At 39.9% G+C, this 14,729-nt stretch overlaps 1 protein-coding gene across 3 annotated transcripts in view; it reads left to right on the top strand.

Annotated features, from left to right (window-relative positions):
* tmod2 (tropomodulin 2) overlaps positions 1–14,729 on the top strand; it is a 72,135-nt gene that overhangs the window by 29,536 nt on the left and 27,870 nt on the right. For all 3 annotated transcript variants that reach the window (XM_078241365.1, XM_078241363.1, XM_078241364.1), the window contains exons 2-3: positions 1,530–1,733; positions 4,649–4,805. In XM_078241365.1, the coding sequence (XP_078097491.1) occupies positions 1,608–1,733; positions 4,649–4,805 (283 nt within the window). In that variant the 5' untranslated portion in view covers positions 1,530–1,607. The remainder of the gene's footprint in view (positions 1–1,529; positions 1,734–4,648; positions 4,806–14,729) is intronic.

Raw genomic sequence — 14,729 nt, 5'->3', positions numbered from 1 at the left:
GAATGAGAAAGTGCTGGAAATGGCTGAAGAAGAGGAAATTGGTGCATAATATCAGAGAAAAATGCAATATTTTGGTCGCATTATTAGAGGAGATGGAGATGATTATTGGAAGGAAAGATCAATGGAAAGATAGATGGGAGAGATTTGGTCTGTTCTTGGAGGAGAGCGTGGTTCTTGGGTGGCACAATGGTTAGCACTGCTGCCTCAGTGCGAGGGAACCTGGTTGATTCCAGCCTTGGGTGGCTGTGTGGAGTTTGCACATTCTGCCTGTGTCTGCGTAGGTTTCCTCCAGGTGCTCCGGTTTCCTCCCAAGTCCAAAGATGTGCAAGTTAGGTGGATTGGCCATGCTAAACTGCCTCTTAGTGTCCCAAGATGTAAAAGTTAGGAGGATTAGCAGAGTAAATGCATGGGGCATGGGGAGCAGGGGGTGGGCCTGGGTAAGATGCTCTCTCGGAGAGTCAGTGTGGACTCGATGGGCCAATTGGCCTCTTTCTGCACTATATGGATTTTATGTGAGGAGGTTGAGAAGGGACTTGATAGAGTTGATATTCGAGATCCTGAGGGGTATGGGCAGAATAAATAGTGTGAAACTGTTCCCACTTAAGATTTCATCACGAACTAGAGGTCAGAGATTCAAAATAATGAGCAGAAGGAGCAGGAGTGATGTGAGGAAAAATTTTTTCACTAGAACAATCTTCCTGAAAGGGTTGGAGGTAGGTATTCAAAAGGGTTGCCATTGGAAAATGAATAAATGTGCACAGTTACGGGGGTAAGGCAGGGGAGCGGGATTAGATAGAGTGCTTTTTCAGTGAACCAGTATAGACTTGATGGGCCGAATAGTCTCTTTCTGCACTGTAAAGATAGTGTTCTGTGAAAAGGTAGGAAAAGGAAGCAGACGAGAAAGTGTATGAATGGTGCTATGGATTGGATACAGTTGGCCTTCATAGAATGTGCAAGAGACGCACAGGTCAGACAGGTGACGATGACACCAATGGAACAAACTGTTCTAATGTTGAGAAATGTGGCAACCAGTTTGTTCAATACAAGATAAACAACAGTGAAAAATGATTAGATAATATTTGGTGATAAAAATTGAGGGATGATGTTGGCCAGGGCATAGGGAGAATTTTGCTTCTTTGAGTAGTTGGGATCTTTAGCACCTACCTGAGGACAGGCACTATCTCTGTTAATCTCCCATTTGAAAGACAGCAAACTTGACAGTACTGATGTGAAGTATCATCCTAGATTATTTTAAGCCTCAAAAGGGTTTGGACCTACGTCCTGCTGAGAGGCAAGGCTGATGTGTGAGGCTCCATTGTTTGGGTTGTGTAATTGTCGATGCTATCTGCAAAGCAATTACAATGCTGCCTATTGTGGTAATTTTCTTTTAATTTATGATATGTTTGGGAAAATATTGACATTTCCTTTAGACTTGTTTTATAAACTTGAATCCCCCTTTTCCAGAACCTGATTATTCGGAAGAAGCTTTGTATTGATTTTGAATCTGTTTTTGCGATTTTCTTTGGCAGAAAGCTACACGTCTGGTTACAGATTGGATTGTTAGATTCCTGCAGATTAATTGATCACAAGTTACTGTTACCGAAGAGATGGCGCTGCCATTCAAAAAGGACCTGGAGAAGTACAAGGATATTGATGAGGATGAGCTCCTTGGCAAACTTAGCGAGGAAGAATTGAAACAGTTGGAAACTGCCCTCGAGGAACTGGATCCAGAGGTGGGGATTGAAATTCTTGATCTTTTCCCCCAGGAATGAAGTCACATCTGTTGGAACGTGGTATTACTTCAAAAATAAGCTATTTTGCATCTATTTTTGGAGAAGTTAAACAGGTGGTAATCATCTGAGGTTGGTGAATAGAAATATTTAATCTAATTTCAGGAAAGCTTCAAACCTATTTATAGCATTAGTGAAGCTTTAAACAACCTTAAACTCAGTATCAGAAGTTTATTATTTTTCATATGTTATGTAAAACAAGCTTGAAATATTATGTGGGAGCATTACATACATTTCACTAACATTTCCCATTCCCCTATCCAGTAGCTACCCCATGGTAATGCTCTTCCCCTGACCTTTAATTTTAATGTGGAGATGCCGGCGTTGGACTGGGGTGAACACAGTAAGAAGTCTCACAACACCAGGTTAAAGTCCAACAGGCTTATTTGGTAGCAAATACCATAAGCTTTCGGAGCGCTGCTCCTTCGTCAGATGGAGTGGAACTGCGCTCTCAAACAGTGCACAGCGACACAACATCAAGTTACAGAATACTGATTAGAATGCGAATCCCTAAAGCCAGCCAGGTCTTAAAGGTACAGACAATGTGGGTGGAGGGAGCATTAAACACAGGTTAAAGAGATGTGTACTGTCTCCAGACAGAACAGCTAGTGAGATTCTGCAAGCCCAGGAGGCAAGCTGTGGTCTTTAACCTGTGTTTAATGCTCCCTCCACCCACATTGTCTGTACCTTTAAGACCTGGTTGGCTTTAGGGATTCGCATTCTAATCAGTATTCTGTAACTTGATGTTGTGTCGCTGTGCACTGTTTGAGAGCACATTTCCACTCCATCTGACGAAGGAGCAGCGCTCCGAAAGCTTATGGTATTTGCTACCAAATAAACCTGTTGGACTTTAACCTGGTGTTGTGAGACTTCTTCCTTTAATTTTAAGGCATTTTCTCATTGCCTCACGTGTTCAACATTTCAGTGGAATGGAAAATTGAACCTGTGCTCTGCCAATCAGCAACGATCAATTGCTATGATGCTGAACTTAATTTCAGTTTTGCAACACAACAGTATAATATCTTGTTGCAGCTGCAGTCTTAAATTGGTGGGCTGAGATTTTGATATCTGGAGTTGGTGCAGATCAATGCCTATACTTTAAAAATTGGCCTTGCGATCTGAACTAAATCTTAAGATGCAATTTTATTTGTTTGGTGGTTTGTACATTTAAATTTGGTCATTCCCTCACAGTCTACTGATCGCTCACTTCCTGTGTATATTCAGTATTCACAAAATTGCTTGTGCCTCTGCTCTTGTCCACTTTACCAATGTGACGGGCTTGGGGAAGTTGCAAGGTGGAGATAGAGCGACAGGAAGGGGAGGAGAATTTGAATGCAACATGCTCTGATGTTTTTGGGCACCAAAGTTAATATGAGGGGGCTTTTGGAGCGATGGGAATTAGCCAATTATTCTTCATATTGTATAAGAAAGGAAAAGTTAGTTTTTTTGAAAAGAAAAATACTACGTTTAATCATTAAGGAAAGTATAATTAGCAATTTAATGTATTCCATTTATGGTGATGGGCGAGATGTTGCAGATAATTCATATTTAGGGTACACGAGGAAAGATGGAAGAAGGTACATGTGCATTTTAACTCCCTACAGAAAAATAATTGATGTGGCATCTCTCGTGTGACAGAATGTGCTAAGGTACAAAAAATTGACAGAAGTTGGCACTCCAGCATTGACTCACTAAAACACAATTCCTTTCTCATAGTGATGATACCGCACAGTTAAAAACCAAAAATTGACAGATGAATCTGACATAGTAATGGTGTAAGTGTAGATATGAGTCTGCTTTTTGGCTTTTTTCTTCCTTCTGTTGTCCCCTGCCCTACCTCCACCCTAACAATCAATTTCAAACTTTTGTGGCTGAAATTCTACCACCTCGTCCGCCACGAGGGTCCGACAGCAGAAATCTCCGGTTGACCTTGGGCGGGAATTTTCAGTCTCACTCGAGCGAGACCGTAAAATCCCGCCCTGTATGTTTACAAATATTGTGTCAACGTATTGCGAATGTTCTTTAGAATTCTAGATTTTTGTCAGTCTCCGGAAAGCAGAGACTTGGATGATGTAAAGAGACATTTCTCCTCTTGCAACAATAACTAAATAGGGAATATGCAAGAAACCAGAATTGGCAGAGCACAGAGATGTCAGGGTTGTAGAGCTGGAGGGGGTAAAGTCATGAGAGGATTGAAATTCAGGACCAGCATTTTAAAATTTGAGCATTGCCAGACCAGGAACTAATGTAGGTCAGTGAGCATGAATGAACAGGGTTTGGTACAGATTACTGATAGTCAAGTCGCGATGTAGCAAGCATCTGGGCTCCAGCAGCATTTGAGCTGAGGCAGGAGCAGAGCCACATGATGTTAGAGTTGGAAGTACACAATCTTTGTGAAGGTGTGGTCTGAAGCTTATCACTGGGTGAAGTATCGCACCAGGTTTTTGAGCAGTTTATTCTGATGACTCCTGCCCCCACCTCCCGAAACCCTGATCCACTGATATTCTCACCAGTTCTTTAAGATTTAGGTATTATGCTACAACACTGAAACATATATTCTGACAAGTTTAGGATACTAATCATTGTGAAGGGAGGAACAAAGAAGAAAAACGAAAGGTCCGTGACTTCAAGCCAGGTCGTTTTTAATACTCGGAATCCAAGCTTCATATTCTGTCCAACCTTATTTCTCAAGTTAATGCATATTTAGAAAGATGGCCAGCCAGCCTTGTGCTATTTGTAAAGCTTCAGACTTTTCAAAGTGTGCGTACTCTTCATGTGCGTAGCTACATGTTCAGATTGTGTTTGATGTACTGTTTGGTTCAGACATCTAAAATAGTGTGTTTTCTCCAATGTTCTAGCATTCACTGCTGCCAGCAGGCTATCGTCAGAAGGACCAGACTGTCAAAACCCCAACAGGCCCCTTTGATAGAGATCAGCTTCTAGTATTCTTGGAGAAAGAGGCATTGGAATACAAGGACAGGGAGGATTATGTGCCTTTCACAGGGGAGAAAAAAGGTATTGTGCTAGCCTGATTGTGGGGCTGCAGGCTGTCATTGTTCTCCTGCATGTTTCTGTCTTCGGGGAGGGAATTAAATGATTTTAAAAAAAATTAAGGATCCTATCTCAGTTTTATGTCTTCGACTTATAAATTAAGCAGCAGCAGAGGGGAAAACCCACACTTAAATACATAATAGTTTTGATTGATCACTTTATCAGATACTTTAAAAAAACTTTCATTATGACACTTAAGCATTTCATTTTTAAAAAATCACTATTTCTAATATCAGTGCTCAACATATTTGGTAACTGAAGAAATTTTAGTATATTCTAATTAAAGTGCTAGCATATCATGATAAAATAATTTGCCAAGGTTCAATACTTCCCATTGTATGCGATTTAATATGAAGAGAAATTTGTCCTCTATCTTGGATAAGATTTTTTATATTTATGCACTCTGGGCCTTTTTGTTTTAGACATTAAATGGAAAACATTTGTTTTATTAGGCTATTTAGTGGTCAAACCCCCTGAAGTAGGATAATCTGAAGTTTGATTACAGGAAGGGTAAAATTATCTGGAAATACTTTGCACTAATGGGAATTGTCCCTGTTGCAGATTGTCAACATATTTTAAAAATGCAAAGATTCAATTAAACTGTAATACAATCCACATCAGGGTTTGGAACATTCATACCAGGCATCAGAAATGTTGATTACAGTATTTAAATATATTGTAACTGAGGAGAAACAGATTTTTAAAATTGTATAATGGAGTTTGGTGTGGTTACCATCTATTATATTCGTTCTTTTCCCTGCTTGTTGATGAGACATGTTAGCACTGGTTGGAGGCATGTATTTAGCTCCAAGATGAATTTTTGCAGAAGTAACTTTAATCCCATTAGGAGATGTTAGAAGTGGGAAATGCCAAAACATAGCTGTATTAAATGCACGTATAATATTCAAACTAATCTCTTATTCTAAACAATTTGTCTTGACTACTTCACAGTACTGGCATTTTCAATTAGTGCCCAATTGTTAGTATTTTCCTCAGTTTTAAGTAATGTTGAAAGTAAGCTTCCCATGACAATAGTCAGTTTTTTTTTTCGAGTTTGTGAACAATTAGAGATTTTAAAGATAGAGCTTCAACATCCCAAAAATTGGGAAGTAAAACTCCCAAATGTCTAACTCAATCTTTCTAATTACAAAACTGCTGGATGATTGGAACTAGTCTCCTGTACCTTTTTGTTTTTGAGTGCTTAGCTATATTCTTAAAACAATCATTTGTCTAGAATGGAAAATCTCAGGTTTGCGATTGAAACCATGTTTTTACTAAGCAATAATTTAAGTCTATGTTTGCATAATATTAGGTTCCTGAAATGAGATGTGTCTGTGTGTTTGTGTACCCATACATTGCCTTGATCTTTAGGTGTAGATTTTTCCAAAAAAAGTAACTAAATTTTAATACCATTTGGATATTTAAAAAATACTTTAGGTACATCTTGTCCAATTACAGAATGTAAGTAACATTTTTTAAAAAATTTGCGAGACATCCGGTTTTAAGGAGCGGGTATAAATCTTGCTAAACACATAATTATACTTGTAACTGCACACCCACCATGCCCTGTCCTCCCTGTGTCACCCCATGCCAAGTTCCAATAATAAGCCTTTAAAGAATGGAATTCTTGAAACTTTTTGTATCTAGCAGATTAGCAGAGTTTATAGTAATGACTGTCCTTGGGCTTCTGATCCTTCCATAGATGTTTTACAGCTGAAATCAACCCTTTTGGGTCTGAAAATTGTTACAATCTCAGTCCACCCCAGTAACATTTTTTAAAGTAGAATACATGTGATATCCCAGATAGTTACCAAAAGGATGAAGTCACAAGATTCCATGGTTTAAAACAGTAGATTTCGTACTATAAAAGAGTCAAACAAAGCAAACACAAAATACGTTTTAATTAATCAACTGTACTGTAAGATGCAAACTTAATATTAGTTAAACATTAATTAACAGGCATGTAGCAGTCAATTATAAACTAGAAATTGCATATTAAATGGCAGATTAGACAGATCTTATGAATTGGCTCAGCAGTCTACTTGCCATATAGATCATCAGGCTCCATCACAAAGTCCTTCAAAACCCTGTATTCCTTCAGTTTCTCCACTGGGAGCATGCTGATTACCAGCCAATAGCACGCAGAACCAACCCAATTTCTACAGGCACGATGTTCACCAAAAACTGCACATGCCTGCACAACCTCCTCAACTCAGTCAATAACATCTTAAAGTAACAGAAACAGCTGCAGCAACCTTTTATTTTTCCTTAGCTTTTGGATCTAGCCTTTGTCATTTTCAGCTTGCCTGTACTACACCACTGCACTCATCAACTTCTACTGAGCCCTGAGGGTTTTGTGTCCTTTTATGTTTTTGAACCGATTTCACTCTTTTCCCCCAGAAGTTTTGGTTTCCGATCTCACTTTGTTTTTGTTTCCTTAGAGACTTTTTTTTGATGGGAAGTAGGCATTGCTGGTTCGGCCAGCATTTATTGTCCATCCCTTGAGAAGGTGCTGGTGAGCCACCGCCTTGAACTGCTGTAGTCCATCTGGTACAGGTAGACACACACTGTTGTAAGGAAGGTCCAGGATTTTGACCCAGTGACAGTGAAGGAGCGATGATACAATTCCAAGTCTGGGTGCATGGAGAGGAACTTGCAGTTGCTGCCCTTGTCCTTCCAGATGGTAGAAGTCGCAGGTTTGAAAGGTGCTGTCGAAGACACCTTGCTGAGTTGCTGCATTGCAACTTATAAAATGAACACAATGCTGCCACTGTGCATTGGTCATGAAAGGAGTGAATGTTTGAGATGGTGGAGGGATGCCAGTCAAGTGGGCTGCTTTTGTCCTGAATGGTATTGAGTTTCTTCAGTGTTATTGGCACTGCTATCATTCAGGGATTTGTGTCTTGTAGATAATAAATAGGCTTGGAGGTGTCAGGAGGTGAGTTACTCACCCAGAATTCCAAGCCTCTGACCTGCTCTTGTTACCATAGTATTTATATGGCTAGTCCAGTTCAGTTACTGGTCGATGGTAATCCGCAGGATGTTGCTAGTGGGAAATTCAGTGATAGTAATGCCATTGAATGTCAAGGGGAGATGGTTGGATTCTCTCTTGTTGGAAATGGTCATTGCCTGGTATTCGTGTGGTGTGAATATTACTTGTCACTTGTCAGCCCAAGCTTAACTGTTGTCCAGGTCTAGCTGAATATGGGTTTGGGCTGTTTCACTTTTTAAGGAGTTGCGAATGATGGTGAACATTATGTAGTCATCAGGAAACACCACCACTTCTGACATTATGATGGAAGAAAGATCAATAATGAAGCAGCTGAAGATGATTGGGCCTCAGATGCCATCCTAAAGAACTCCTACAGTAATGTCCTAGGACTAGGATGATTGACCTTCAACAACCACAGCCATCTTTTATGCCAGGTACAACTCCAATCAGTGGAAGGTTTTCCTCCAATTTCCATTTTCTAGAATTCTTTGATGCCATACTCAATCAAATGCTGCTTTGATGTCACTGGCAATGGCTCTCACATCAACTGTTGGGTTTTGCTCTTTTGTCCATGTTTCGACCAAGGCTGTAATGAGGTCAAGAGCTGTGTCCCCCAGAACTGAGCATCAGTGAGCAGGTTATTGCTGACTAAATGCCGCTTGATAGCACTGTTGATGACCCATTCCATCACTTTGCTGATCGAGTGTAGACTGATGGACGGTAATTGATTGAATCAGATTTGTCTTGCTTTTTGTGGACAAGCCAAACCTGGGCAATTTTCCATTTTGCTGGGAAGATGCCAGTGTTGTTGCTGTACTGGAACAGCTTGTCAAGGGGTGAGGCTAATTCTGGAGCATAAATCTTTAGTACCACTGTAGGGATGTAGTTAGGGCCTGCAGCCTTTTTAGAATCCAGTGCTTTCAGTCATTCCTTGATATCATATGGAATGAACCGTATTGACTGAAGACTGGTATCTGTGATACTGGGGACCTCAGGAGAAGGCAGAGATAGATTATTCGCTCACACTTCCTCATCTTTTGCACTGATGTGCTGGACTCCCCACTCATGATTGTCTATCAATGTTCACGACTTTATGCGGCAGGACTGCAGGGCTTACGTCTGATCTCTTGGTTGTGCCGTCGATTAGCTTTGTCTATTACATGCTGCTTCTGCTGTTTGGCAAGCAAGTAGCCCTGTGTTGGAGCTTCACTGGGTTGACACTCACCCACTGGGTGGGTGAGTTTTCTTTCTCTGTTTCTTTTTCGGTTTCCATTTTCAATTGGGGCCTGTCTCAAAAAATGACAAGCTGAAGTTGAAATTCAAAAAGGTACGACCTTTATTTTCCTTTTCCAAAACATGGGACTTGACCTAGTAGGTCTCAAATTTCAGAGATACTTTGAAGACTTCCATTTGGGTAGAGTGTTGGAGCAATGTCCTACACCATATATGAACTTTGGTTTCTTAGACTCATTGAACGTTTACAACACAGAAAGAGGCCACTTGGCCCATCATGTCTGTTTTTATTGGTCACATTGCATCAGTCATGACAACTACCTTCATTCCAGGAGTATTTCCTTCAAAGTTTTGCATCAAACCAAAAAAATGCATCTGTTTCAAGCAACCAGGCATACTCGCTTTTGTTACCTTTTCTTGACTGTTATACTTATGTGAGGCTTGCTTAACAGATTGGATAGCGTAAACAAAAAAAAAGTGGCATGGCTCTACTTTAATTGTCATTATTATGCACTGGATGTCTGAGATAGAATGCATATTAATATCTTTGACCGGGTAAAGGTTCTTGCATTAACACCAATAACGGTACAGCTGCAACCAGGTATTTGGGGGTTAGCAGAATCTTGTTGCTGATGCTAGATAAATCTATCTTTGCCGAATATAATTGCAAAGATAAGACTTTAGACCATATAGGCGATTCTCTGCTGCAGGAATGGAGCCTTATGATTCATGATGTAGCTTCAAAATTCTTAGTTTAAGAGCCTTTCAGATCAAACATTTCCAAGCTCTAACATTGTGCAATTTGGCACTCTGGGGTTATATTAATGACTTCACTTTCTCTCTAGCTGAAACTCCTATCTAATAGCTCTATCAGGAATGTGGAGCGTCACCCACAGCATAAGTCAATTTGTTACTTGTGCATTATAGAGTTAAGTGTTGTAATATAGCAATCTTGATGCAATCGCAGAAGGCAAGGTTTACAAGAAATCCTTAAAATACTGCAGATACTGTAAATTTGAGGTAAAAACAGAAATTGCAGGAAATACTCAGCAGGTCTGGCAGCATTTGTGGAAAGAGAAGCAAAGTTGATGTTTCACTCTGAAGGAGTTATAGACTCAACATTAACTCTGTTCCTCTCCACAAATGCTGCCAGACCTGCTGAGTTTTTCCAGCATTTTCTATTTTTATTTTACAAGTAGCAAATGTATTTAATCCCTTACCAATCATTGAGTTCCACACGATAAATATTAAACTGTTGACGATGTCCATTCTTCCCAGTGGAAACATTTTGGTCAAGTATAACTAAAGGTCTGAATGCTCCTTATGTCCTTCAGTGAGTTAAAACTATTTTTCTCTGCTGAAGTTAACATGCCAACATCTAAATTTTTCTGCATAGGTAATTATCTAATACCAGTGTAATGCAGTATGCGAAGAGTGTCTGAACCAGATTTACCAACTACCCTCAGGAAAACACTGAAAATCTAGCCTCAATGGGGTATCATGCTCACTAATTTCACAATGTAGGTTCCAGATGCACTGGGAGCACTGCATCATCAAACAGCATAGCTAAAAGGGCTTGGAACAATGTCAGTTAGTTCCAGGTTTGTGAGATTCCCTCCACCAGGCATAGTTCCTAATCTTCTGCAACCTTACTATTGATTTAACCCCTTAAACTCTTGTACAATCCTAGTTATTTTGCTCTATAGTCTTTTCCAAGGCCGCTATATCATTTCCTGAGATTTGATGCCCCAAACTGAATACAATACTCCAGATGGGACGTGACAAATTAAAGTTTCACTTCCTCACTTTTGAAATTCTACCCCATTGAAATAAAGGCTGTTAAATTTTAATTACCAGGAAATCACTGTGGTTTGTGAACAGGACCCACAAATCTTTGTTCCTCCACAGATCCTAGTCGCTCACTATTTTTAATTTAATTCTAATTTTTATATCTCAGGTTTTTAATATTTATATTTGAGGCCCAGTATATATTCCTATGGAATTCCTTTCTCTTTTCATCTTCAAGCTCAAATCCAAATGCATGGAGCTCATTGACTTCTTTGTACCTAAGATTTAAATCATACACTCTATTGCCTCTGCTGCTTTCTCCCTTCCCCTAGTCTACCAAGCCTATGCACCCTAAATTTCTCTAAATACACCCCTTCCCCTAGCAATGAACTCTCTTATTTCCATAGTTTGTCCTCTCTTTCCTATCATTCCCCCTCTCAGCTCAACTTGCCTATGAAAACTATCTCCTGTTCCCTCAACTTTATTCCCACTACATTGCTGGCCATCCTTTTTATAGCTCCCATGTCAGTTGATATTGTGAATGGTTTTCTCTCTTCAATGTTGTCCCTTCTACTGAAGTGCGTCTGGTCAAAGACATGATGAGCAGGGAAAGGAGCGGAGTTAAATGATGTTGGTGGTGGAAATGGGTGATTTTCCTGATGATGCACCTATGGGGTCAGAAGCTCATCTCAGTCAAATACTACGCCAAGGTTGTGAACAGTCTGGTTCAGCCTCAGGAAGTTGCTAGGAATGGAATGTGCAACAAAGGAATGGACTTTGTGGCAGGGCCTGAAGATAATGGCTTTGGTCTTTCCATTGTTTATTTGAAGGAAATTATTTGACCATCTCGCCTGAATGAGGAACAGGTCTGACAGCTTAGAGACAGTGGTTAAGAAAAATGATGGTAGTGTAGACCCATTGACCCTGTACCGACAAGAATCCCATCCAGGCCCTATCCCATTAACCCCCCCCCACATTTACTCTGCTAATCCCCCGGACACTAAGGGACAATTTAGCATGGCCAATCAACCTAACCTGCACATCAACGTAATGATGGAAACTGACATGGCTTTTCTTTTTGGATGATACTGCCCTTGGGCAGTATGAGTTGAGAAATCAGAAGGGGCTAAGTATAGATCCTTCACAGGCGTGAGAGATAATGGAAAGAGAAGCCCATGCAGGTGATTCTGGTTTCATTGGATAGATAAGAAAGGAACCAGGTGAGTGCAGCCCCACCCAGCTGATGGGCAGTAGAGAAGTGTTGGAGGAGAGTGGTGTGGTCAACTGTGTATGACTGCAGGCAGGTTGAGAAAGACAAGGCAGGATTGTCTCCTGAAGTCTTCACCTTTCTAATTATTGGCCCGATACTACTTTGGCTGATTCCTTGGACTTGAGGTACTCTGATGAGTACTGTTGTACAAAATGGTTCTGTGATCTCCCAGATTACTGGGGATGCTATGAATTTGTTTCACAATATGAATATGGATTAGAAGCGCCATCCGTCCAGAATGGGGGGGGGAAAAAACTAGTGTCACCCCATTTCGGTGTCCAGCTTACACTCTTTATCCTGCATTGCTATATGCAGAGTCTGTTCTATGTGTTACCCTGGATTGCTCCTGAAGCTTTTTCTGGCAATCCGACTTGCTTTTTACAAATTTGAGCCTCTGCCATCCTAGTCTTATCTAGCCTTGTTCTGGATGTCACTTTTCTATTTATATTTCATAGCTTATAGACTATTACTGCTGTTTATCATGGCTAAAAGTCTTCAGTTTCCCCAGTATTTCTTCACATCACAAATAAACATGAGTGGAATATTTATTTTAGTACATTAATGTCCGAGGGCTGTTAAGTATCTGATAGTTAACAAATATCTAGTTTTTGAGTTAAGTAAGCTGGGTGATTTATTTGTGCCGTTTTGAAAACTGGCTCACATGAATTTGTCTCAATTTTGAGACAAGTCTATAGACCATTGAGCCCCACAAGTCTGTAGACCATTCAGCCCTACAAGTCTGTTCTGCCATTCAATTTGATCATAGCTGATCTCTATCTTAATTCCATCTACCTACTGGCATGTAAACTGGATTATCTAGCAATCTGTTCTCTATTCTTCTTGACCTATGGTGGTTAACTAATTGAAAAGAACATGTTTTCCCTTCCAATGTCAATACTGTACATCTATTTTCTCCCTCTGGAACAAGGGTAACTGGAATATACAAATAGATTTGACTAGAGATTGTGTTACATAGGAAAAAGCATCTAATAGACCCTCCCTGAATTACAGAAATTCTGTTGCATGCTTTAAGTGAAGGAACATGTCATGTATGGGGTGTCTCTTTTGCATGATGCTCTTTGCCTTAGCTAGATTTACGTTGCGTTTTATCTTCATGGATTATGGAGGTGGTGCATGGGCTGTTAAATGCCAACCTTGGGTTGCATTGAATTTTACTGTTTCTGATTAAAGGTGGTCCTTATTTTAGATTCCTTGCATGTCTCTGCTGTTTCTCTTGTCTATTGTCCTTATTTTTGCTGGATTTTTGTACCTTGCTAACCTGTGCTCTCTGCTGCTCACCCTATTGCCAACCACAGGAGCAGCAGCCTCCACTGCCTCAGGTGAGACTTCCTCCGTTGAAAACTCTTGTTTCTGATCATTTTCTCCACTCCCATTACCATCTTTTTTCTTGTCAAAATCTGATGTTCGTGCTAACTATTGATTACTTATAGCTGTTTGTCTTCATGTCCAAAGACTAAACCAGGGTTATCGATAATGCAGTTGAGCTTAAACAAAAACCTTCTTTCACTAATACTTTTCTTAAATCACACCATCAAAAATATTTGTAGACATTTTTTTTAAATGGAAGAAAAATTACCTCGTCTGTGGCACTAGTTTGGAGGAGTTGAAACTCTTGACATTGCAATTGAACTGAATTGGTATATACAGTTCTGTTTATTACTAAATTTGTATCTTCAGATAATGAATGGAAATGTTCTCATACTATTAGACTTGCTCAGTGACCCCAACTCCTGTTTCCCTGATGTTGTAAAAACATCTGATCATGGTGCAGAAAAGTTCCCTAAGTGATTTCATTTTAAAGTTTATTTATTAGGGTCAAAGTAGGCTTACATTAACATTGCAATGAAGTTACTTAATGTGAAAATCCCCTAGTCGCCACACTCTGGCGCCTGTTCGGGTATGCTGAGTTTAGCTTAGCGTGGCCAATGCGCCTAACCAGCACATCTTTCGGACTGAGAGGGGGAACTGGAGGAAACCCACAAAGACAAGGAGAGAACTGGCAGACTCTGCAGAGATAGTGACCCAAACCAAGTCCCTGGTACTGTGAGGCACCAGTGCTAACTATGCCACCGTGTGTCTTTATTTTTGTATTTTGCCCCCGTCCCTACTATCCTTTTTCGTGGTTTTGTTTTTGTGTATGGGTTGTTCAGAGTGTGGTACTTTTTTCTGAATTGTTAGTATTCTCAATAGTCTGGATCTAATTTAATAGTCTCAATTACTCTTAACTTACTCAATGATGTAAACTTAACTAGAATGAGAAAATTATTCAACTGACCCATATGTTTGTAGTTAGAATGCTGGAGGGATTTGGCATGAAATTTGTCTTGTGTCATAAGCATAATATGCTGATGATTTAAAGCCAGTCTTAAATTTCAAGCTGGAAGTATATTAATATTGGGATATAGGGCAAATGATTTCAGCAGAATTTTTGTAGCCTAATGTAATATAGCCTAATATAATTTGAAAAGAATGTTAAGTTGGCCATCTGCAATAGTTTTTCTGCAGCGTTGGCAAAAGCTATATTTTCAACATGGCCTTTGAGCACTTGCCTGTCTGGCATTAGTTGGTAGGTAATGTTGGAACT

The sequence above is a fragment of the Mustelus asterias genome, chromosome 24 (genome assembly GCF_964213995.1).
Source record: "Mustelus asterias chromosome 24, sMusAst1.hap1.1, whole genome shotgun sequence".
Classification (NCBI taxonomy): Eukaryota; Metazoa; Chordata; class Chondrichthyes; order Carcharhiniformes; family Triakidae; genus Mustelus; species Mustelus asterias.
The sequence above is the reverse complement of the archived record's forward strand: the minus strand, read 5'-3'. Positions and strand labels throughout refer to the sequence as shown.